Source organism: Danio rerio, chromosome 6 (genome assembly GCF_049306965.1).
Source record: "Danio rerio strain Tuebingen ecotype United States chromosome 6, GRCz12tu, whole genome shotgun sequence".
Lineage (NCBI taxonomy): Eukaryota > Metazoa > Chordata > Actinopteri > Cypriniformes > Danionidae > Danio > Danio rerio.
This window is the reverse complement of record NC_133181.1, coordinates 31,753,556-31,781,160: the sequence shown is the minus strand read 5'-3', so window position 1 is coordinate 31,781,160 and position 27,605 is coordinate 31,753,556. Positions and strand designations below refer to the sequence as shown.

Here is a 27,605-nt window from a genome sequence, read left to right as displayed (position 1 = left end):
TTAAGCCCTCTTTTCAATGATCATTTTAAGATAATGACTTGAAGGCCGTTGGTTGTACCATAGGAAAGAATAATTAAAATTGAAATATAAAAATAAAAGTACCTTAGATATTTATTATCATTTTTATGTATTTGTTTTGCCTCCTTTTAAGATGCAAAATAAAAATAGTTTTGTCTTTACATGGCTCGAAATGAACATTTTTACTTGGTAGCACCGGTGCTCCTAAAAAATTTAGGAGCACTCACCAAAAATGAATGAGCACCGCTGCCAATTGTATATTAAGGGATTTTTTGTATTTGAAAACAACATCAATGAGGACTAACAAAAACCCGAAACAACTGTCTAACTATTTATTTTATGACTTATTGATATTTGTGCAATAATTCCAAAATGAATGTCTAATAATTATGAAATATTAATAAGGACGAAAATGACAATATTACTAACAATGAATTACATTTCTCATTATCGTGCTGCCTTGAGTGTGCTTGAATGCGAGTTATCTGCTATAAAAATGTTACATTTTGAAAAATAAATGTAATTGTTTGCATCAAACAAAAATGAAGCATTGCAGTAAGAAATATTTATTTTGTCCTATTGTTTTTATTTGCATGTCAATTTAATAAATAATATTTTTGCTACAAAACAAAGGAAAAAATATAAAAAATCATTCAACTCAATGCTGAAAGCTGCAAAATTAGTTAGTAACTAAATAGTAAAATAATATACATCTCACAAAACAATGGACAAAAGAAAAGAAGAAAAGTCTCACTTCTACCACTCTTTAAAAGTTTTGGTTTCGGTTTGTGTCTTTTAAATGCTCAGTCTCGTTTTGCGCTGCTTTATATTTTTCTGTGTTTGTGGAAAGCAGGTGAGTCAGCCGGTCCAATATATAAGGGAAGCACAGCAGGATTCTCGCGATGATCACCAGCCCAATACCGTTCTTTGTTATGAGCCGCAGATTCAGCGAGTTTTGGGGAAGATGTATACAGTGTTCGATTTTACATTTAGCCAACATTTTCGCTAAACACGCAGTCTGACAGGTCCTATCACAAATGGACCTGTCAGACAAAGTGCGCTCACTGTAACGTTAATTTTGCTGAATAACTGTGCTTATCACTGGGTGACAAGTTGTTATAACACGCTGAAAGCATTATGTAAATAATATAATATGTAATCAATATGGCTGCACGGTGGCGCAACGGGTAGCATGTTCGCCTCACAGCAAGAAGGTCGCTGGTTCCGTGTTGACGTGGGTTTCCTCTGGGTGCTCCGGTTTCCCCCACAAGTCCATAGACATGCGCTACAGGTGAATTGGGTAGGCTAAATTGTCCATAGTGTATGTGTGTGAATGAGTGTGTATGGATATTTCCCAGTGATGGGTTGCAGCTGGAAGGGCATCTGCTGCAAAGAACATATGCTGGATAAGTTGGCGGTTCATTCCGCTGTGGTGACCTCAGATTTATAAAGGGACTTAGCCGAAAAGAAAATGAATGAATGAATGTAATCAATATAGCTTATCTCTAATACTCCACAATTACCACTTTTTGTATCGCTTTGAGCAATTCAACGGTTTTAGTTAACAGTAACAGCACTGGCTTAAGCTTTAACACTTAACAAAACCTTTTATTGGAACTTGATAATCTTTACTAAGCAATAATAGCTTAATTGATTCTGTAGATCTCTGAAATGGTAAACTATTGTATATTTGTATTTTGCTCACCCATCAGAGAGACAACATTTGACAGTGACTATGTTTACACGGACATCAGTAATTGAATTTTGAATTTGCCATAATATGAATAAGGTGTTTACATGTGTTGCTTTTTGAATGTTTCTTTCATGATCCAGTTTACCTGTTATAGCACATCATTTGATTAATGTCATTGTGTCGTCGCTATCCACATTTCTTCTGGAGTTTAGTGTAGTTTTGGGTGTATTATTTTTAGTTTGTCAACGTTTGGCACTTTTACTTTCACTCAGGAACATTTCATGCATGCCCCCCGTGAAAAAAGAGATATTAGGTGCGAGTATGAACTGCTGGAAGTATGAACAACTCTGAAACTCTGAAATGATAACGCACAGCAGTGTCAATCAGCCATGTGTGTATAGACCATCCTGTCGCAAAGTGCGGTGAATATCCTACACAACGATGCTAGTTTGATTAAAGAGTTTAAATGTCTGTACTGCACTTCAATAATGCCACCAAAATCTGCATACTCTACATGACTTAATTTCCTTTTTGTTTAGTTTAATTTTGACCTTAATCGGATTAAATTAATCATAAATCACTATTTACATGGTAGACTCTTAATCAGAGTATTGTCTTAAGCATATTAAAATTGGTTTATTGGAATCTATGTAAACATACTCTGTGTTTATCTATGCAACCAGTGGAAAATGAAGATCTTGTGAATATAGAATTCAAAGCGTACACATTTGTCTTTATGTCTATATGCACGTGATTTAGTACTACATTTTTTTGGAGAATGAAACATGCTGATGACTAGTCTTTCCTTTTCCTCTTGAAATATGCTGAGTCCGAGAGTTTCTCCGATAGACTGTGTTGTTTTAGCCTGGTCAGGTTTTGCTGCTTTAACCTGTCCTCAAAGTAGCACACAGCTGTTCATTGACAAACAGTCCATGTTCATGAAGATGTTTAACTTTTTGCACAGGCAGGTTTTCTCATTTCTTACGCTATAGGTGATGTGTCACCAGATTAACATCTGATATAATTACAGAAGTTGTATTAACATGAACTGCACACTTTATAAAAAAATGAAAGGCACTCTTTTCTCCTTAGATTCATATGTAAATGCATATTCAGCTAAAAGATAACAGGGATTGGAGATCACTTATTAACTCTGTGGACTTTTATGGTTTTCTTACAGGAAGCAGGCAGCGGACTTTTACATGGAACATCAATCAAAGTCTTTTTTCAAGTGAGTCTTTTCTGCGTCAATGATTGACTTTTGTGCAGGTGCTGCTTTTGAAGGAGACTCTGACACCTAAATCGCAACTGTCAGAGTGACTTTGCCATGACTTTGCATGTTTTAACCACAAATTTGTTCATTAGCAGCACATCAATTTTGACAAAAACAGTTTTCTTCTTTTAACAACAGTAATCTGGTGCAGTTTGTGAGCTCTGGCCCTGTAATTGCTATGGAGCTGATGGGGGACGAGGCGGTGTCGACTTGGAGAAAAGTTCTAGGCCCGACGGATTCTGGTGTGGCACAAAAAGAGGCAGCGCATAGTCTAAGAGGCCAGTTTGGTACAGACGGAACTAAGAATGCAGGACATGGTTCAGACTCATTGGCATCTGCTGCACGGGTAACCAAAAAAAAGCAACTGTTAAGAGGATAGGGTTCCCACAAGCCCTTGAAATTCTAGAAAGTCTTAAGAGAGAGTCTTGAAGAAAAAAGTTCAAGTCTCTACATACATAGATACATGTCCTCAAAAGTGCTTCAATTTCTTTTGTGGAAGAAGTTTTCTGGCGAAAAAAAGTTCATTATCTTTCCCTCACTTGCATTATGTGTTACGCACAACATACTTTGTTTTTGTACTTAGCCATGACTTTCACATGCCTATGACTGAATGAAATATTTTATTCAATACAATGTTAAATTGCTTTGCTTGATAAAATAATGTAAACACATGAGTCAAAGAAAATTTTAAATGCATATTCATATATCTTAAAATGTTGTGGTTACGTGAGCTTAGCTCCTTTTAATGCAATCCATGCAAACATCAATAACAGATCATCTGAGAATATAGTATAAGATGTACTAAAATTCTTACATTTTATGCAAAACAGAAATACAACACATAGAATATCACATCTCTGTCAAATGGGCAAAATAAATTAACATTCATTCATTCATTCATTTTCTTTTCGGCAACCCATCACTGGGAAAAATCCATACACACTCATTCACAAACATACACTTCAGACGATTTAGCATACCCATTTCACCTGTAGCGCATGTCTTTGGACTTGTGGTTGAAACTGGAGCACCCAGAAGAAACTCACGCAAACACAGGGAGAACATTCAAACTCCACACAAAAACATCAACTGACCCAGCCGTAAATAAATATAAATAAACATTTTTTTATTTTTTTTTATTTTTTCGCATGTTTGTGTTTGACACATGAAAACTGTAGAAATATATCTTACAGGGGAACACAATGTAATCTTGCTCTCACATTAAAATGTGTCACACAATACTTTTTGAGGGTTTTGGAATTTGAAAAGCCTTGAAAGGTCTTTGAATTTGAAGCAAGGTGTGGGAACCCTGATAGCAAATACTAAAAAAGTTTAATAAAAAGTGTTTCATTCTATCCGTACTGCTTGCCTTTTAGGAATTGGAGTACTTTTTTCCCTCCACTGCTGGTCACGGCCTCTCAAACACAGCCAAATATTCAGACTGTACCTGCTGTATCATCAAACCTCATGCCATCTCAGAAGGTAAACCCAAACCCAACAGACCCTGCGAATCACTCAACATGTCTAATCAGTCTTTGAAATACCATATTGCAGATGAGATGTAGCTTGGTTAAATATTTGCTATTTAAATGTGCTGTTTATAGTATATTATTAACCAATGTCTTCTCGAAAGTGCACATTATCATTCATCAGAGGAACTATGACGCTATTGATGATATGGCAAACTACATCACTGCTGTCCCAGTTAGTCACTTAGGCTGGGATACTCTCTTGAATACTGGTCCAGGAGCTCCACTAATCATGGCCCCAAACCTTATCACACAGTGTATAAATCTAGTGCTATTAGACATTTCACTATGCACATAAAAAATTTGCATTGTAGATATTTCCACAAAATATTACAAATCTGGGAATTTTATTACCAGTCTTGGAAAAGTAATATCTAAAACAATTCATGTTATACATTCATTATACAATGCATTTCATTATACAAATAATTAATTAGTTTATTATTTTTATTTAATAGTTGTACATCAATACTGTAAGTTGATAATTTTGTTGGACTGTATATGTACTATATGTTATTTTGTGGGATGCATACATGCGTATATGCATTTATATACACAGTTGAAGGCTAAATTTTTAGCCCTCCTGTGGAATTGCATTTCTTTTTCAATTTTTTACTTGTGCCGTTTAACGGAGATCTTTTTTTCTACACATTTTCAACATATAGTTTTAATAACAAATTTTTAATAACTGAAATGAACTAAACTTTTGTCCTTACAAACATGACAGTACATAATAATTAACTAGTGATTTTGTAAGATACAAGCATTCAGCTTTTTAAAGGCTCAACTAGGCAAATTCAGCTAACTAGGTAAGTCATTGGTAGGCCCACACGGAATCTGTGCGCGCAGAATACCGCAAATTTGCGCAGATTTTTAGCCCATCATTGATTCTGTTTATTTACTTGTGTAAATGTGTGTAAATTTATAATTATTCAGTTTTTAAATTAATTTCAGTATAATAATTAACGAATATTAAAATATTTATATAAAAAGTTTACAGTACAGTTTGTAAAGTAATATTTTTTGTCGTTTAGTAGATGTATTATATGCGAGACTTGCTTTGTTTACCAAATAAAGTGGATCTAATTGGATTTGCATTGTTAGTATTAAATAAAAGTTAAAAAGGTATTTTTTTTACTTCATATATTGTTTTAGTTATATGCCTATATGAAAATACTCCCAAAATCATTCCACGTAAATTAGCAGATTTTTGACAAAATTTCTCAGCTGAAATAGCAAAAAAATATATGCAGATTCTGTTTGGCCCTAGTCATTGGACAACAGTAGTTTGATCTGTAAAAATCTTTGTTAATCTAAAAAATAACTTCTTACAGGGGCTAATAATATTGACCCTAATTACAAAACTGCTATCATTAAATATTTAACATTAACATTTTTTTATAATATTAAAATATTATAGAAAATATTGTGAAAATGCCCTTGCTCTGTTAAAAATAAAATATTTGAAATTTGAAAAATTTCTCAGGCAGGCTAATAATTTAGCATTTTTGTATATATATTTGTCAGCCCAATAGTATTTTACAACTGGATAGATTGTTTTGATATTTAACCTAGTTTTACATTTGATTTTACTGGAAGTAAAATAAGCATACAAATAACCTGCGCTCAGTAAATCTGATTACATTCAGACATTCCTGGCTATTTATATTCTGTACAGCACTTTAAGGTTAAAATAATGTTTTGCTGTTGATTAATAGCCATTTCATTGCAAATTGCACAATGCTTTATGGTTTGCGATATCTGTTGTGCAATTTAGGGTTATTTATTGTTATTTTATTGTTTAAATGTTTAAAACTTCTTTTTCAAAAATGCAGAAGTGCAGTTCTCATGAATGAAAGGAGCAGTTAAACTAACAATGGGGCTACTTCAGAGTCCTTTGGTCCTTCCGTGATTGTCTTCTGCTTATATAACTCTCTCCATCCCCTCTTGGCGTACCGTTATATTGCTAGTTATATGTTGATGAGTATAAAACCCCCAAAGCCAGTTCGTACTCTTATTCAAGCCTTCGCTCTGGATTTGTCCAAATCCATCTCCTGATCCCTGTTCATGGAGCATGCCGCCAGGGCACTGACCTGTGAAATCTCAAATCCTCTCGATAGGGCTGAGGTAGATATTTCACATAGTGCTCGTGGACTAAGCAGGCCCCAAGTTGATTTTGTACATTGCTGTAGGCTGATTAACCTGGAGGGAATGTTGCACGTACACACACATACACACCAGAACCTGAACAACAGAATATCCCATCAGTCCTGAACACGCATACAAAAAAATGCATGCTTTAAAACTTTCTTGTCATATTGCATGAGTATAAAAAACTGCTTTCTATAGCTTCAGATGTTGATTGTATACTGCATACTAATGCTTTAAGCTAACTGTTTCTTTTTAGGACATTTGGACATACAGTTTGGTTTTCGTGAATGAGTGGGAAACAAAATTATCAGTTCGTACAATATTTTAAGGGTTAGGTCACTCTAAAATAAAAATTCTCTTTTAATTATTTACTCTCATGTCTTTCCAATCCCCTAAGTCCTGTCAGAACACAAATTAAGATATTTTAGAGGATATTTGAGAGCTCTCAAATACTCCATAAACAGCAATGGTCCCAAAACACTCCAGTCCAGAAAAGGAACCAATAAACATTTCATGTCACTTCAGTGGTTCAGCCGCATTATACGAAGCACCAAAAACACATTTGTACTCTAAAAAAAACTCTGCCTATATTTTCTATCCTACAGTACATCAGGTTGACAGGATGCACAATTACGGCCAGTATGATGTCAACAGCAGTGCAACATGCAAGTGTCGTATTGCCCATAGTAAATGTGCATACTGATCTGATATAGAAAACATTGGTGAGCAAAGTTATTTTAATACAGATTTTTTATCCACAAAAGTGTTCTCAGAGCTTTATTTGATTACAGTTGAACTGCTCTAGTCACATGGAAAGTTTTGAAGATGTTTTAAGTTCCATTTTGAAATGGAAATTTCATTTTGAAAATTTTTTGACCATGGCTGTTTATGGAGGATGAGGGAGCTCTCTGATTTCATCAAAAATATTATAATCTGTAATCTCAAGATGATCGAAGGTCTCTTTGAGAGGTCTCTCTTAAAGGGGATTGGAATGACATAAGGGTAATTAATATTGTTCATTCATTCATTCATTTTTTACCGCTTTTCCGGGTCACGGAACCGCAACTTCCCTCTCCCCAGACACTTCCTTTAGCTCTTCGGGGAAGATCCCTAGGCGTTTCCAGGCCAGCCGAATGACATAGTCCCTCCAGCATGTTCTGGGTCTTCCCCAAGAAGTCCTCCCAGTGGAACATGCCTGAAACTCCTCCCTAGGTAGGTGTCCAGGAGGCATCTGAAACAGATGCCTGAGCCACCTTAGCTGAGTTCTATCGATGTGGTGGAGCATCGGCTCTACTCCCAGGTGACAAAGCTCCTCACCCTAAGCGTGCGCAGTGCCACCCTGCGAAGAAAACTCATTTCGGCCTCTTGTATCCAAGATCTTGTCCTTTGGGTCATGACCCAAAACTCATGACCATAAGTGAGAGTTGGAACGTAGATAGACCGGTAAATTGAGAGCTTTGCCTTTCGGCTCAGCTCCTTCTTTACCACAACAAACCAGCACATTGACCGCATTACTGCTGCTGCTGCTGCACCAATCCTTCTGTCAATCTTACGTTCTGTCCTTCTCTCAATCGTAAACAAAACCCAAAGATACTTTAACTCTTCCACCTAGGTTAAGGTCGTTTTTCCAACCTGGAGATGGCAAACCACCTTTTTCCGGTGGAGCACTATGGCCTCAGACTTGGAAGTGCTGATTCTTATCCCAGCCACATCACATAATCGGCAGCAAACCACCCCATTGAAATTCTGTCCATAAAAATTATAAACTGAATTGGTGGCAAAAGGCCTGATTCCAACATGGATTAGAAACAAGTGTGACTTATTGCCAGCAATGCAAACTCCTACTCTGTTCATACAAGGATGAGACATCCCTTAACAGAGCATCTCTGACCCCATACACCCCAGAGCACCCAAAACAGAATGCCATGTGGCACACGGTCAAATACCTTCTCCAAGTCCAAAAAACACATTTGGACTGGTTGGGCATACTCCCATGAACCCTCGAGCACCCTGGTGAAGGTATAGAGCTGGTCCATTTTTCCTCCTGTATGCTAGGTTCAACCATCGGCCGGATCCTCCTCTTCAGTACCCTGGCATAGACTTTCCCAGGGAGGCTGAGGAGTGTGATCCTCCTATAGTTGGAGCACATCCTCCAGTCCTCCTGCTTAAAAATGAACCTCCATGCGATAATGTAGAGACGTGTCTGCTAAGACAGCCCCACAACATCCAGAGACCTAAGATAAACAGGGTGAATCTCATCCACCCCCTGCTGCTTTGCCACTGCAGAGCCTGCAAACTACCTCAGTGTGCTCAACTTGGGTGATGGGTAAGTCCACCCCTGCATCCCCAGTCTCTGCTTCATGCATCAAGTTTTCACTGTGGTTATGGACGAAATATGTAAATTCCCCATACAGATTTAACTTGAGGGATACATCACAAGCACTGATCTATAAGGGATATGTGATTACAAGCTGTGCAGAGCAATTACAAGTGACAACACGCTATTAAATACCTATTTTGCAAACTAAAGAAAACGAGGCAACCATATTAATCTCAATTACAGCTTGTGTAGTAAGGAGAAATACTTACAGGATCTGGAGGACAAAGAAACAAACTGTGTAACAGTTACTGACAAAGTCCCATATATCAGTAGACTTTGCTGATCCTTCCTTTAATAACAAACAGCCGGTGAATCCCGCACTGCAATGTAGGTTATTGTATCACTCAAACAATAACATGTCAGTAACAAACACAGCACATGGTTGGCTATATTGTGGTGGTGTTATAAAAATGAACTTTAACCCTTTATTCCCACAGCTACGTGTCTAGCCATCTCTTAGTAATAGTAATCTTCGCGTCAAGATCAATCTCGTGATCCCTCGCACTCCGCTAATGTCTGAAGGGAAAGGCGCATTCACGTTTTACCAGATCCGGCAGTTCATATTTGGTATAGTTTGATTTGAACAGGCAAAAGATCCAGGCGAACTACGAATCTTTTAATTGACTCTGAGTCTAATCTTTTATAAAATACTCAATATTTTTAAACAAGGTGCATTTTAAAATTTAACCCTCAGCTGGATGTTTTCATCCACTTAGAGCTGGCTCTTTAAACACCTTATGATATTATCCAACATGAAACATATTGAACACACCTAATTGGAACTCTAAGATTAACAAAAACGTTACGCAGGGTTATGAAGATTGACTTATTGAAATATAAAGGAAATATGAAGTCACTGGTCACACTTTTAGCTCAAGTATAGCTTCATTTGGCCTGTTATTGTGTCAACCCTCTATTAGTCAGTTTTCAAACAATCAAACACCCACACTCCTGCAGTGCGTCTGTTCGCTAGACCTCCCGCATAACTGCTGGAAACCAGTGATTTAAAGAGGATTGCATCTTTGATCTCTTTTTTGATTGGTGGGTTGAAGGCGACCAGGTTTGCAAAAGAAGTAAATAAAAATAGCCAGTAATGAAAGTTCCTGCTGAGAGAGCTGGTACAAGGCTCAGGCCCGGATTGGCTAATCGGGAGGACCGGGAGAATTCCCGGTGGGCCGGTCCGTTTTTCGGCCGCGAGGGCCGGTGTCCCTAGCTGCAGAATCTGTTGCTCTCAGCAGTCACACTTTTTAAATTTATTTATTTACTTGACCACAGCCTTTTTATTCATTATTTTACCGCAACTCTTCTCTTTTCACCTATTTTAATGATTATAAAACTCAGTTGTGTCTCCTTCATAAACACAGCTATTGTGGTCTAGCGGTTAGCACGTTAGATTACGACGCGGTAGACCCGGGTTCGATCCTCGTAAGGGTAACTTATTATTTTTATTGTTAAGACATATAATACTGTTAGGGTTGTTGAACATTAAAAGTTCTAAAGCAGCTGTTTTCTCAAAAAAAAAAAAAAAAAAGACGTGATAGTGTAATTAGAAACTGATTTGGAAATGACCTTATTTTAATATAGTCAGTCGTGAACTGAGGTGGGCCGGTCTGAGGCTTGAAACTCCAGGGCTGAAAAGGTGTCCCACTCCGGCCCTGACAAGGCTGTTATTACGCAGATTATGCAGCAACAGCTCTGTTCATTTTTTCAGACAAAGCTAAAATGCCATCCAAATGCTGCTATCTCGACAGAGCTGGTTCTGTTTCTGTAGTTGGGTTTCCAAAAGACATGACACAAAAAGAGAAGTGATTACAATTTAATTTTAATTATGCTGCAGAGAATAATAAAAAATATACAGCTAGCATTTGACAAAGGAGAGCTTCCAGAATCTCTCCCAGTTCAGTGCTGGATTCGGCTTAAAACTCATTCAAGTAACAGCTCCAACAAGCAGAAGCTGTAGATTGTGAGCCAAAACCTGTAAGTATTTTTAATTTGTTAAAATTGATCACAGTGTCAAGCGTTAATTGTATGTTGTAGCAAGGATGTAAACAACAGGAACTGCTGTTTGGCAATGCTAACAATTTAGCTACAAATTCATATTTATCCCTCAAACCACTGTAAATACACACAATCTTTATCACTGCGCTGCAGTGTCTCTCTATGTGGAAGCTTTCTCTTCATTGTAAATCTTAGTTAATGAACTCACAAAAGATGTGTGAACGTTTCATATTACCTACACATGCTTTTTTCCGAATATATGCGAAAGACAACACATTGAGTTTGGTAAAAAAAAAAAAAAGATAGCTCTCCTAACTCACAAGGGTCGAATCCCACATCTTGCTCTTTATTCTTCTGTCAACAGTGTCACTTTATATTACAGAAAAATAACTTAATTTGAGCATTAGGGAAAAAGAAAAATAAGTATTGGGCCCGTACTCATGTAGTTCTCATATTACATGCGTCTACAGACTGTTTACACACACACACTCACACACACACACACACACACACACACACACACACACACACACACACACACACACACACACACACACACACACACACACACAGACACACACGAAATGGCGATTCTCTCTTAAAGGAGCCTCACCCTATTTTCACTCGTTACAGACACTTATTAGATTTTATTTTAGAGAACTGGCACAAAGGTTCATCTTTTTCATTTTCTGTCTGATTAAGGCTCAAACAGATACTGCTCACAGCTACTCTGATTGACACTATTTACGCAGCAAAATCAAAGCGTGTGCATGTGGAGGTGTGACTCTTTACTGGTGATGTGGAGCCGATCTGCGAATCACAGCACATTATGTTTGATGATCAATCAGAGTCAATTGAGGGCGGGCCTAGGAAATATGTCAGTCATTTTCATGTTAGTAGAGAATCTGTATATATTCAATTTCAAAGTAAGATATATGAAAAAAATAATGTGATTTTCTACAAGTGAAACATGAGCACACATTGCTTTGCATCTTATAAACACAACCAAGCCTTAAAATTACATTCTGAAGCACCCCATTAACAAGCAGCTATACAGGTATAAAGTAAAGAAAAAAGTAATTTTTAAAAAGAGTTTTTTAAGTTTCAATCACTGTTATTAATGTTTAAAATGCAACGTATTCCTATGATGCATTGAATTTTCAGCAGCCACAGAAATATGTTTATAATCTTATTATTCTATGTATATTTTCTGTATCTTTTGACTGGTTTAATGTTTTTATTTTTTTGCTGAATGCACATAATGATATCCAAAAAACTAACAAAAAAATGACTTTTGAACTGAACAGAAATCTGCTACTTTTGTCCTGTGTGACCTTGCTTTGTTATGTTATATAGCATGCGGAGTGACAGTGCATACTGTATCTGTAGGTAAGGTAAAGGTCATGTTTCCTTATGCCAGGCATATATTCAAACAAGCAGCATAATATAATAAATGGCTAATAATTTACTCAAGCCTATTGTCCTATTGTCCCTATGTATAGGGTCATATCTAGTTTGTAGTGCATTTTTACTCTCCAACTTTCACTGTTCCTTTAATATATTACAATGATAACAAGCTAAATCTATACACTTCACACTGCATACTAGGTTAATGTTGTCCTCAAGGTCATGTTACTTTAAGAGTAAAATGGCTTAAACTTTTGGCACTGTTCATTAATGTGTTCCTGAGATTCACGTCTTGTGGTTCAAAGTCTATAACGGTAAAGTTAGTTGTAGATGAAAGCATCTGAGATTAATGATATTAGACTTTTGTCGACAGATTTTTTCGGCCAGTAGAAAAGTCACTTTAAGTTTAATGTTTCAGAATTTATTTGTCATTCAGTCAGTTCATCATTTTAAGCTAAAAGACATCAGCTGATAGAAAAATCAGTCTGCTTTGTTTTGAACCGACTCATGACTGGAATAGACAACTGTGTTGCCAGGCAGTGCTGATAGCATTGCCTAGCAACAGGCTTGATGGTGTCTGAGTCTGAACCTTTAGGGTCAGCAGTGGTGCCAAGGGAGCTTTTGGGTGTGAACATGTCATTTACGTGGCTAAGGGAAAGTTCTCTAGGGCATTTATTATTGTACAAATGAGATGTAATCTGTCAGAGGGCTCTGTGTGAACGCCATTTGATCTTTTCTCTCTAATTTATTTTAAAGGGGTTGTCCAGAGTGTATTTTTAAGGCTTGGTTGTGTTTATGGGGTGCGAAGCAATGTGTGCTCATGCTTCATTTGTAAAAGAATTACGTTATTTATTTCAAATACCTTACTTTAATTATATACAGCTACTCTGCTCACATGAAACGACTGTCAGGTTTCCTAGTTTCTCTGAAAGGCCCGCCCTCAAGAGGCTCTGATTTGGTTGGTTTTTAATTCTGCGTCGAATGATCGGTGTGACCCATGGAAACTGCCTTGCATGTAGCTGTGCATTTATACTTCTGCGTGCTGTTTGTTTTGCTCTACAATAACACTTCCGAAATGTTAGCTGGCAGTAGGTTTAAATGTTCCTCTGTGTCAAGTTTCTTCGTGGGTGTTTTTTTTTTTGAACATTAGCTATTTTTCCATCCAAATATGCGAATGACCTTTATGTGCAAAACTGGATTATCACATAAAAGATGTGCAAAGCGAACAAAATCGTCACATCCTGATTAACTGGCGCCAAATATCAACAGTAAAGACATAATTTGCTGTGGTAGGAGAGGCTGTGTCAATCTTTTCTTCATTTAATAAATTACTTGCGTTTCTGACATGCCCGTTGAAATACTCGGTTATGCGCATACGTTTTTTTATGCGCATTTTCAATATTTATGCGCATCATGGCGTTTCCATCAACCGTTTTTTTATGCGCAAATGCAAAATGCGCATAAAAATAGGTGGATGGAAACATAGCTAGTGTAGTTACATTTTTTGAGAGGTGTGCATCAGCATCTGCGTCAGCCATGGCGAGGGCTATGCAATGTTCCGGAGCATACACGTGTGCGGGACGCAAAAAAATATAAATCAGTTTTAGCCGTCTCAGTTTGAGCCTTTATCAGAGAGAAACAACAGCTGAAATTTATGCCTGCAGTACTCAGTCTACTACAGTCTTTCATATATATATATATATATATATATATATATATATATATATATATATATATATATATATATATATATATATATATTCAGGTTATAAGCATGTGTAAGTTATATGAAACATTCATATATCTTTTGCGAGTTTGTTATTTGAGATGTAACGCAGGGACAGTGGCTGATTAGAGAGAAACTGCATGCTGTTTACAGGATAAATATGAATTTGTAGCTAAATTGTTAACAGCGCCAAACAGCATTTCCCATTTTTGTATATCCTTGTTTACCTCCTCGCAACAACATATCAATAAACTATGCTTGTAATAGATCAATTTTAACAAATAAAAATACAGGTAGTGGCTCACAATCCACAGCTTTTTCTATTATGGTTGAAGCTGCTCCTCCTTAGAGGAGTTTTAGCTGAATACAGCACTGAACAGGGAGAGGTTCTGGAAGCTGTCCTTTTTTAAATTCTAGCTATATCTTTTTCTTATAATTCTCTTGAACATAATTAAAATAAAATTGTAAGCACTTCTCTCTTTGTGTCTGTCCTTTGGAAGTCCAAATACAGAAACAGAACAAGATCTGTGGAAATAGCAGCACTTGGACGGCATTTCACCTTTCTCTGCTATAACAATGCAGCACCTCTGGCCAATTCCTTTTGCTAGGCAGTGTGTATGCATGAAACCTGAATGGTTTATCATCTCATTAACCCAGATGTATTTTTTTGTAGTCCCCAAGCTTTGTTCGCTGTAGGCTAAGCTAATTCTGTAAAAGCCAATGTCAGCCTTTACATTGAACTGTTTTTGCTCTTTTCAGCTATTTAAATAAGATTTAAAACACATTTGATTAATTTTAGCATATTTATGTTTTCTTTTTAAACATATTAAAGAAAACTAGCTAATTAAATTTCTTTGTGTCAGACTGTGCAGAAAGTTTGGTCTGCACTTCATACCCATAATGCCTTTCTGTAGCTTAAACAATAAAGCTTGACACCCAAGGTTGTGGGTTTGATTTCCAGGCAAAGCAAGAAATAAATATAGTCTTTTAGAGCAATGTTGTTGTTTTGTTTTTTTTAACCTAAAATAGCCTCTTTCACACACTAACAATGTTTGATTGTTGCAAAATTACCAGAACAACTTTACCGGTAAATTCTACAATATACTGTTCATGCACAGCAGTTCTACAATTTAATGGTAATGTTACGACTTGTCATTCTGGAAAATTGCCAAATAATCAAAATTCACTTCAATTAGCTGGTCATTTTCTGCAAAGATCTGTATGTGTGAAAGGGGCTATTGACAGTTGGACAGCATAAGCAATACAATAGAATAAATACATTTTAGAATTCTGGAATAAGAATTTTAGAATTCTAGAATAAGAATTCTCAACATTTCCTTCATTTACAGTTATTTGGTTTTCAGAAATGTGTATGTAGCTCCTCTTAAGTGTAAGTAGCTCCCTAAGTGTATTATGAGGATTACATTTTTTTTGACAGAACTATGTTATATACTCTGATTGATTGTTAATAATGTGCTCTGGAAAAATAAGTGTCAGTGTGTTTTGGTACTGCTTACTCCACTAATATTGAAACCATAAACCCTTAAATCAGTTCTGATGGAAACATTCCCCACTGTGCCTTTTATTAATATAATCTCTTGGCTCTCAGCCCAGAGGAGTGGATGTAGAGATTCACTCTCGTGTTATTTAGAGCAAAGTCTCTTCTTTGAAGTCACTCCTTCATGATCTTGTGAACTGTTTGTTGGCCTTTAACTTGACGTGATCATATTGGTTAACAGAAGGTCAAAAGTCTTACTTGCCACTTAACAACATATAGTTCTTTAACTGCAAGGACACTCACCCTAGAGCAAGGGCACATAGTCGATCGAGCAGGATCATGTGATTTCCTAGATTACTGTTACTTAGTATTGAACTTCAAATCTTTGTGCTAGCATCCAACTCCTTAATCATTACACTCCCTTCTAATTATTAGTTTGCTCTTAGAAGTCCAGATTGTGTTTCCATAAGCTCTTAGAAGTCCAGATTGTGTTTCCATAAGCATATGAATAAACCTTGCACTTGCTTTGCTGTCCTAATAGGAGTGTTATTTTTTTCAAAATTGAAATATAAACTTTTTAATGAAACTTGTGATGTTTAAATAATATATATATACTATATATTATATATATACTAAATATACTATATATATATATATATATATATATATATATATATATATATACTATATATATATATAGTACCATATATATATATATATATATATATATATATATATATATATATATATATATATATATATATATATATATATTATATATATATATAGTATATATATATATATACTATATATATATACTAAATAATAAATATATACATATATATATAATGTTATAAATATAAATATAAATTTTAACTTGACTTTAAATTTCCATTTAATATTCTGTTTGTAATTATTTATTTTTTAATCTGTTAGGATATATGTGAAATACATCCAAGTGGTTCTTTTCGCAGAAAAATGGAAGACGTGGAGTGTAGGGTTTTTGTATTAGACAAAAGGGTTTTGTTCTAGGAAAACAACCACTAAGATGTACTTTGTTATGAAACATTGTTCTGAGATGTAATAGTTTATTAATTCTTTAAATATAGACAAAGCTGAAAGAAACAAAAACAGCTGAATGGAGCATGCACAAACCTACCTTTTATTTAGTAACAAGATGGCTCCAAACTGTGAAAAACGATGATGCTGTGAAAGTACGAATGTGTATGTGACGTCTAATAAGACATGCTTGTTTTATTAGATTCAGTGTTTGTTATCTGAGAATAACTTACCTTAGAATATAGCAACTGACCAATCAGAATCAAGTATTCCGGTCAGCCAGTGTAATAAAGTGTATTAAAGGGCTATGAAACCCCCCTGTCTCTGCAGGGTGTTTTTACAACCCTAGTTTGAAAAAAGTCTGGAAAGTGGGTGAGTCCAGCTTTTTTTTTAGATGGGAGTGTCAGGGGAGGGAAAGAGGGAAGGGTTTGCATAAAAATGGGAGTTTTCTGTTCGAGCATGCACCGATTTTCAAAGAGGCAAAACAACACACACAGATGCAGGGGGAGAAAGACAGTGACTGAGGGCCTACTCACTCTATGCTATACAAACTGTGCTCAGGCCCATTTCACGGCTTATTTGAGAAGTTTGAGTGCGCTGAATTGGGCTCAGGTTCACTTGGGCTTTGGCGCGGTATGCTTGTGTGTGAGTGCAAAACGCGCCTAAGCCCAAAACTGAAAGCAAGACATGACTTTTAAGGGGCTGTTTCATATGGATTTGTTAATCATTCTTACTGTTCAATGAACGCAAACTGTCATAAGCGTTCCCAGGCATGCCCAAGGGTGCCCAGGCCTAAATGAAATGTATGTGCGGGCCGTCTGGGAAGACTTTGGCCCGGTTCAAGGCAACTGTACATAGTGCGAGTACACCCAATGTTTACATGGACATAAGTAATCAAATTAATTGCCAAATTCTTAATTTGTCAACTTTAACTGCAGTGTGGCACGTGCAGTGTGGTGCTGATTGCTGGTCTGGAAAGACTTGGAAGTCTTTCTCATGAATTAATGCTGAAATTTCAAAGACATCACATTGTACCCGCCGGTACAGACATCCAGTCTACATGCTGGAATTCACGCAAGGATCTAATTGCCGTGACATAGCTTCAAAATTTATGGAAGAATGAATCCGCTCGAAAAAACGCAAAAACAACCAATTTTCATTTTTTGTGAAATATTTGTGTCCTAAGAGGTCAGGACTCTGTACAGGCCAGTCAAATTTCTCCACATCAAACTTATTCAAGTCTTCAATATAGTAATGTTCCTCTGGCAACCACCAAACTCAGAATCGACCATTAGATAGCCAGACAGCAAATTCGTCACTATAGAGAACACGTGTCCACTGCTCTAGAGTCCACTGGCAGAGTGTGTTATACCATTGCATTTGGTGATGTAAGGATTGGATGCAGCTGCTCAGCCATGGAAACCCAATCTATGAAGCTCTCTACTTACTGTGCTTGAGATTGAATTCTTGGATTCACTGAACTTCTGATAGTAACCCATTTTTTTCCACAAATATTTGTAGAAGCAGTCTGTATGCCTAGATGCTTGATTTTAGACATGTAAATATGAAAATATGGAACACCTGAATTAAATGAGCGGTTTGCCAAAACTTTTGCTAATACAGTGCACGTTCATATATGCTCAATGTGTGGAAAATTCATGAAATCTTGAAAACTAAGTCTAAAGTGAACATCTTTCATTTAGAAAGTTTTATTTTTTTACAGCATTGACAGGAAAGATCCTTAAATCAATCATAGAAAATGGGTTCGAGATATCTGCCCTACATATGGTAAGTATTTTAGTTAGGTTTGTATTATATTTCTGTTTTAGCCAGTGTTGCCTATAAGAATTGAACTGTACGTTAGAGCTAATTCCCTGTTTTTGTATGTGCTTGTTTCTAACATGTACATTAGCTGTATGTTCCAGTTATTCATTTTAGTTAACTTCCTAAATGAAACATAAACCCATTTTATGGTTATTAGACCAGCTTAAAAAAAAATCAAAGTCCGTCTATGAACCAAGGGCAAACACAATTATGTTTTCCCTTTGGTGTAAACTGACCCCATCATCGACCATGCAATCTGTGACCAGATCAGTGGCCTCCCACATCTCCAAATGAGTTCTCTGCTGGCCAATTACAGGGCTTTATCTCTGTCACATGACACTGCTGAAAATAGTGTCCAGAGGATGCCCCTGGGCTAGAGCAGATCAATGAAGGTTTTGTTACTATTAGAAAGCTTGTGTGGTTAGGGCTTTATAAAAAGAAAGTCAGACCGTTATAATGGTGTGTTAGAATGGTGGGTCTGGAGATTTTTATTTCCAGTGTGTTGGACAGCTCTTTCAAATGCTCCATTTTTAAGTCAGAAATACAAAATTATTAATTTATTCATATTGAATGTGAAACCGTTTTGCTTTCCTGAATGATGGGAGTCTTGTCAATTAATAAACGTCCTACTGTAAATGTCCTTCTGTCTCTTCAATTTAAACTATTTACATATATATGTGTGTGTGTGTGTGTGTGTGTGTGTGTGTGTGTGTGTGTGTGTGTGTGTGTGTGTGTGTGTGTGTGTGTGTGTGTGTGTGTATTCAAGTCACAATGTCTTTTGTTAGTGTGTTATTTTGCCTTTTGAATTTTGACTTGGTTTTCCATTATTCTACAGTTCAACATGGATCGAGCAAATGCTGAGGAGTTTTTAGAGGTTTATAAAGGGGTTGTAGCCGAGTACACTGTAAGTATATGTTGATTTCTGTAAATATATCTGCCCAGGGTGAACCTGGTGCCATGCCAAAGTTTCAGTCATCACTCAAAGTGATCAATATGCTTCTTTCCTGTTATATGTTTGGCAACATGTATTGAAACCCTAATGCATTTGCTAATTTATAGACATTTTCAGTTATACATTAGTGTTTCTGTTCTGATTTAAAAGGCCTATGCTTCATTAGGTGAGAGAGAGAGAGAGAGAGAAAGATAGAGGATATTGCCTTTACTCTTTCTATTTACTCCATTTTTAAAGGAAAACTCATCTACTGATCTGTAGAATTACTAAAGTTGAGTCACTGTGAGTTGGCTTTTGACCTTTTGTTCCATTACAGTTGATCAGATAAGAGAGACAAGATTGTTATATATGTAGCACAAGATATAAATCTGTACTAGTGTTACACTTTCTGCAGTCAGTTACAGTATAACTGAACCCATCTGCCACGATGGTTAAGTAAAGCTGTGGTTAAGTGAAGTGTCAATTTTTTTTGTAAATAAGCACAAACCAGAATCCAATAATTAGTTCAAATAATCTATTTTGACATATGTTATTTGTTCAGTCGTTGTAACAGGCTGTTGTAAAATGTTGTAAAAAAAATCATATTATTTGTTCATGCTTTTCGATACCATCGAAAAGTTTCCTTGGGTACGGGACCCCTTGAAGAAGCCCCCCGCCATGCATAAAACTTTAGTTCTGCCACTGGTAGGGACACTATTGATCTTACATTTACATACCAAACCACTTAACCTGTGCATAACCTTAACCGTATTCTCACGTCAGTAGCAGCAAAAGTGTTTTGCTACTTATCCTGTATCATATGAACACAGTAAGTATACTATACCTAATATTGAAGTTGAGTAAACAGTAGTTAATGACTACTATAGCTACTTTATCACATGCAGTATAATTAATTCAATCTAAAATTTCCCTTTTAAACTTAGGCCATTTGAGTGCTTGTTCAGAGCCAGAGCTTAGTTACAAATAGTTTTAGATTTTATCGACACCCAAAGCACTAGCTCTGATCTAGAAAAAATGCTTTTTAAGTAGCAACACAACATTGCTGGGCTAGAAGTAAGAGCTGCTGGTGTCAGGGGTTGTAAAGCCCCTGGGGTTAACCTAACCAACAAGATGACCAGAAACCGTTTTGACCACCATTTTTGAAATAGCAGCATAACACAATCCCAAACATGTTATTCTTGCTTGTAATCTCTGTCTATACAATTTATGGGGACCTCTAAGAACAAGTTATTCTTGCTTGTAATCTTTGTCTATACAAACTGCGTTGGGCTGCACAAACAAGTTATTCTTGCTTGTAATCAACATACAGTATATATAAATTACGACTAGCTATGCGAACATGTAATGTAATGTGTATTTATATAGCGCATTTATTGTGTATGGTCATACACACAAAGTACTCCACAATCATGAGGGGGGTCTCTCCACACCCCCACCAGTGTGCAGCATCCACTTGGATGATGTGACGGCAGCCACAGGACAACAGCGCCAGTGTGCTCACCACACACCAGCTGTGGATTGAGTAGAGAGAGATTGATAGAGCCAATTCTGTGGATGGGGATGATTGGGAGGCCATGATGGGTAAGGGCCTATGGAGGGAGTTTGGCCAGGACACCAGGGTTACACCCCTACTCTTTACAAGAAGTGCCATGGTATTTTTAATGACCACAGAGAGTCAGGACCTCGCTTTAACATCTCATCTGAAAGACGCTGCTCACTGAGAGTATAGTGTCCCGTTCACTGTAATGGGGCATTAGGACTCACACAGACCGCAGATTAAGCGCCCCCTGCAAGCCTCAATAACACCCCTTTCAACCGAGTTTTTCCATGTGGTCTTCCATCCAGATACTTACCAGTCTCAGCCTTTCTTATCTTCAGTAAATAACCGGTCTTAGGTTGCTGGGTGCAGAATTACTGCCTGATGTTTGTGAAAAACAGAAATACCCTGATGCACAAGGTGGCACTGCCAACTTTTGACACTTCCCTGTTGCACAGAAGAAGTAGTCAACCACATGCTTTTTTATTTATCACAAACTTTTCAGGTCAAAAGTTTGCAGGAAAAAGCTACAAGCCATTAAAGAATATTAAGTGAAATTACACTCACCAACAAATTTTAATTTGCAATATTCATGTGAACGGCTTAACCATTTTGTGCTTGAGAACCACCAAGTCCTGTTTTAGCTCCAGTCACATGGACAAAAGCACCAATCTCATTGGTCCACCAGTTTTTAATGCTGCACGTCAAACTAAAAAAAATAAACAAAAAATAATAATAACCAGATGCTTTATTTATTTAATTACACTTTTAAGACTGGTGTTTTTGTGTGTTGGTGTGCACTTTTACATTGGTGCCCTATGTTCAGTCATGAAGCATTAAACATTAGCAATAAGCCATGAGTGCAGTTAAAGGAGTTCATTTCTACTTTATTTTTAAGCTCAGACTGTATTTGTCTATTAGTCATTAAGAGAGGAAGGGGAACTTGCTGAAACATTGATTATTTACTTTCTTGCAACTGCATGCACACATCTCTCCTTCATACCCCTCTATGGGCTGAGAATACAAAAATATACAATTGTTGCCTCATAGCAATTTCCCTGTTTTGGCTACAGAGTAACCTCACAGTATGTGAAAATTCAGTTCATGGGAGCAATCTTCATGTTCCTGTTTGGTATTTTTATTTAATAAAATGGTCATTTATTCTGATAACGTCCAAGCAAGTCTTTAGAGCAAAACATAAGCCATTTTTGTGGTTCCGGGTCATTGAAGCCCAAGGCTATTTTGGAGTACAGGACCTTGTCTGTTGCCATGAAAACTCTCATCAACATATTGATTGCCTCACATTTGCCGAAACACAGACTGCTTGCTGCAGGTGCAAAGTGCCCATGAAACATTTGCACTGTGTGTTCCACCATTCTGAGATATATCAGTGCAGTTAGTAAAATAGCTGAATTCTCTTACTCTAGCTGCTGGAACAAAGTGCACTAGTGCCAAATCTTATCGTTTACTGCATACAGCAACTCACAATTCTTCCTTTTTTCTGCTTCAATTACACTCAAGTTATACATATTAGGTTATGCAAAGCTTCAGTTAAGTATAATGTAGTGAACAGTGATACTGCTTAAGATATTTAGTACCATATTGCCATGTCATCACTTAATGACTTGTCCTTATGTTCCATAATATATCATGTATCCTTTGGTTGGAATTTTATAGTAACCTAAAATATGATCTCTATGACCTTGCCTTGAATACAAATAAATACAACTAATTGTACAGTTGAAGTCAGAATTATTAGCCGGCTTTTGAATTTCTTTTTCTTTTTTAAATATTTCCCAAATGATGTTTAACAGAGCAAGGAAATTTTCACAGTATGTCTGATAATATTTTTTTCTTCTGGAGAAAGTCTTATTTGTTTTATTTCGGCTAGAATAAAAACAGTTTTAATTAAAAAAAAAAACATTTTAACGTCAACATTATTAGCCCCTTCAAGCTATGTATTGTTTTCAATCGCCTACAGAACAAGCCATCCTTATACAATAACTTACCTAATTACCATATCCTGCCTAATTAACCTAGTTAAGCCTTTAAATGTTACTTTAAGCTGTATAGAAGTGTCTTAAAATATATAGTCAAATGTTATTTACTGTCTTTGTGGCAAAGATAAAATAAATCAGTTATTAGAAATGAGTTAATAAAACTATTATGTTTCGAAATGTATTGCAAAAAATCGTTTCTCCATTAAACAGAAATGGGGGAAAAATAAACAGGGGGCTAATAATTCAGAGGGGCTAATAATTCTGACTTCAACTGCATATTTCTTAATTATTGTATTATATTATTGCCATATCTTTGCTGTGCTCATACTAGGTTGCAGAGGTTGCAGTAATATAGACAAGGGTAATAAAATATAGATTTCTTGTGAATGGGAAGGTGCTTTGATGCTTCGCTATCTTCAGCGTTTAACGATAACCTACAATCTGAAAAATAAAGCTTTTTATTATTTTGCATCTGTGGCTTCAGGAGTCTCTCCATTGCACAAATTATATTGAGCTTAAGAACTGTTTGCTAAAATGTTTTCCAAAAATCCCAAAGATGTTCTTCTTGGAAGTTTTATTATTAGGAGTACAAAGCAGTTACTTTTGCATTTTTACGATGATATAGTTGAAGGAATTTATAGCTTTTACAATTGTCGTTTTAATTTAATTGTTGTTTGCTGATCTCATAAACGTTTGATTTTTAAAAAAAAAAAGTGTATGTGTACAATCACAAAAAGTTGCTTGTACATTGTTTATAGGTTTAACTGAAATTTTTAATGTGAATATGAAAAAAGGAAACCATTTAGTGGCATTTTAGTGGACCCCTTCATTCAAAAGCCACTGCATCAAACCAGATTAACAGAGAATGGGAACTCATCTAGTTGCTAATAACCTGTTCCAAGAACAATAGCAACAATTGTTTGCTTTGACATCCTTTAATTTATATATTTATTAAGAGGCACACTGGTAACTTGAGTCCTCCAGCTGCTCCAATGTCTTCCCAAGGTCTGTTCAGATAATAAGCTCTTTCATTAGTACAGGCACCACAGGTAGACCCAGGGGAATTGTTAACTCTTGAATGCTTGTGTTGCAGAAAATGGTGGACGAACTTTGCTCTGGACCTTGCATGGCCCTGGAAATACATGCCACAGATGCACCAAGAACCTTTCGAGAGTTTTGCGGACCAGCAGATCCTGTGAGTGACAACACAGTTCACTTTCACACAATGCTATCATGTGTATTTTATCCACAAGCACAGCATTAATAGTTGAACTCTCTACTTTTAGTCATCTTTTAGTTCACTTGAAGGTCATATGAAGGTTTTCTGAAAATTACAAGAGGTACTTCAGTCTCGTGGACTTTTTTTTTTTTTGCTTTGTGTAATCTGTAGTGCTCCTGAAGGAGTATCATTTGCACCCTAAAGCTAAAAACCTGCTTTGTGTCTGCATCTGCCAGTCGAAATGTACACCGCATGAAGGTTTCGTCTTATATGAAAGATTAGTCTTTCCACTCGTGTTGCACGATGCCTGTTTCCACTCTTGGTGGCCACCGTTCTGCCAACAGAGATCGCTTGTAAACTGCAGGTACCAGCTATGATGTACAATAAGATAAGAGTTACAATCTCTGCACTTTCAAGTCTTTGGGTTAAGGTTTATACGCTTTATGCACAGTACTAAAAGGTTTGATAATAATGTGGACTTTGTCGTTTTCAGTGTAGTTTATTGTTGATTTGGTTTCCTGTGAATGAGTGAACTGGTTTTGGTGCGGACAGTTTAGATTTCAGTGTTTCAGTTAATGAACCAGTTAAATCAAAATGTAAGTATTGTGAATGCGATGAAATGATATCCTATAACAATATTTTATTATAAAGTTTAATAATAAATTAATTATTATTAAATAGCACATTCAAATTAAAAACCTTTGGATATATAAAAAGGAAATTGTCCTACCTTTGATACGCAAATCACTGTGACATGATATTTGTGACGTGCATTGTGACAGAGTTTGTGACATGAAGCAAAGGCTAGCAATTCTGTTTAGGCCATAATCATAAATTACTGTTTCAGTATGCAATATAGTAACTCTTATCAGAAGTGAGCACACTGATTTGGGATGATAATAAAAATAATACTTTTTAGCAGCTATAATCAGAAAAAAACTTAGATTGCTGTGTAATTTTATGAATATATATTTTTTTACTTTTTCAATTGCTCCTATTGATGGTTATCGATTTCAATTACATTTTTGTACAAATTAAATCATACAAATTCATATTAAATTATCTTCCTCGCCAAATCTTTTTAGTTTTTAGCCTGCTGAAAAGTCAGTGCTCTTTTGACACTTATTTTACGTGCTTCTGTGCTTTTTTTCAGCTAACTGTAAATTAAAAATAAAATGTTGTTTATTTTATTGTACAGTTTGTAAAAAAAATACTTGATTACATTGGATGATATGAATATGGACATGTGGGCGAAATTAAATGAAATTCGACTAAATTATTCACAGGTTATGCCTTAAACAAGCAAATTCTTGCATGCTAGATATTTGTTTTTGACAAAAACGGTGTTGATATGCTAACATGGCTTAAATGTTTTGACCTTTGCAAGGTCAGACAGGATTGCTCAATTAGAGGTTCCGGAAAGAACTCTAGAGTTCTCCACTGATAGCACACTGCACAGAGGGGAGCAGAAAGAGAGGGAGAGCGTGAGAGTGTATGGATGGTTTACAAACACTCTTGCAGGCTGTATATCAGCATTATTGTCCTCTGCCTCCCCAAGTGTTCTGCATTTGACTTATTCTCCTACCTTCCCTCCTCCTTTTGTGGTGGATTTGTGGCTGCATGTCTGTGGTTTATAAACACTGTCAGTATGATGTGTAAAACATAGTTATTATGCATGATTTGGGGAGAAAGACTGGTGTGGATAGTGTACCACTGTTCTTGCTTTGCAAAAATAAATAGGTTATCATCCATTCCTCCTTATTTACTAAATGAAACCAAAATGAGCACACATACAATATACCATGTGCTGAGTGAGATCGGATTTTGTTTGATTTTATTGTTTCAATTGTTTACATTTTTTAGATACTGTTGTAGCATTTATTGTTTTACAAGTAGAGCTTTTGTTGCTTTATTCACATGTTTATTTACATAGCTGATGTTTTAAAATGCTTAAAGTTATGCATAATATAAGGTTTCTATTGTGGTTTGGGGGGTCCCCAACAACAGGTTGATATGCATACTACGTTAAAAAAGTACTATCATTGCCTACTAATATGCATTTATTCATACCTAACTATCACAACAATATGGTTTGTTCAGCAACATCTGCGTGTCTTTGGGTGCTGCTAATCTGAGGTGATTGGTCTGATGACGCAGACTGCTGTGAGTAATTGACTGCATGCAGCGCAAGTCAGAAATGGAACGCCCATTAAAGCTTTTCAATTTTTAAGCAAGCAGCCTGGGTATGTGTGTGAGTACAATGCTGGAACTTATTGATAGGCACTGTAGTTTGTACAACTGTAGCTAGTACAACTGTAAGTAATAGCAACCATAAGCAATTATTATTAGTCAACACATTTCTGCACAACAATAGAAATGTAACTACTTTGTTAAAGGTGCACTCTGCTGTATGTGCGCTTTGGTCAGTAAAGAAAAAACACTCCCTTGTGTGGGAAAAGTCATTGAAATTAATGATTTTCAAAGCACAGGGCTTTCCGCTTCCAGTGTGAAAGCTGCTTTAAGGCTTTTTTTTATGTAAACAGCCATTTGACAGATGTGCATGACCTTCATGCTCATGTCTTTTCAAGCACCGGTTCCACGAGCACTGCATTTTTTTAGACACCGTGTCAAGTTAAAAGAACAACTTTTAAATGGAGCACCACTCTGTGTCCATTCCAAGGCAGCGAACCATTCTAAAGAACTCTGAGGTGGGGTAAGCGGTGCAAGTTTTTGTTAACAGGCACACAGTGGCTGTGTTCAGATACCCTCATGCTCCATGCTGAACTTTAAAAAAAATCATTTCTGAGCACTGCGTTTCACAGTTTTTGATGCAAAGATGCGTTCTGTGTAATTGACATACAAGCTGTGTGAACCAAACACAACGCATACAACTAAATACATATTTTGCTAGATACAGAGAACAAGAAGGCAACCATTTTAATCACGCTTACAGGTTGTAATTGAGTGGAAGAAGAATATATTGTGATATTGTTATGAAAATTGACTTTATACTGATACCTCACAGCTTCGTCTTCAGGCAGTTAAAAAAAGATTTACAGTACAAAAAGTACAGAATCTTCACTATCTCATGCAATCCGATCCCCTGGAATCCACCACAGTGTTTGAGTGAGGGGGCCTCAAGTTTTCTTGGGTCTGCACGCACAACACGTGGGCGGGCAATGTTAAGATGTCACCATGAAGTGGCTCAAGCTCCTTTTGGAGTGTGACTGTAGCGACTCTGAGTTGATTGCTTATTTTTAAGAGTCAAAACTTTTGCGTTTACTTTCAGCTGGATTTTTTCATCCACTTAGACACTGCATGAAAAGTTGTTTTCAAAATTC

General features: G+C 36.4%; 1 protein-coding gene across 1 annotated transcript in view; it reads left to right on the top strand.

Annotated features, from left to right (window-relative positions):
- The window catches only part of nme7 (NME/NM23 family member 7), a 60,868-nt gene that overhangs the window by 11,283 nt on the left and 21,980 nt on the right, over positions 1-27,605 (top strand). Inside the window, 6 exon segments of the mRNA NM_130929.2 lie at positions 2,892-2,942; positions 3,123-3,330; positions 4,361-4,466; positions 18,456-18,520; positions 19,392-19,460; positions 24,139-24,240. Coding sequence (NP_571004.2) covers positions 2,892-2,942; positions 3,123-3,330; positions 4,361-4,466; positions 18,456-18,520; positions 19,392-19,460; positions 24,139-24,240 — 601 coding nt within the window.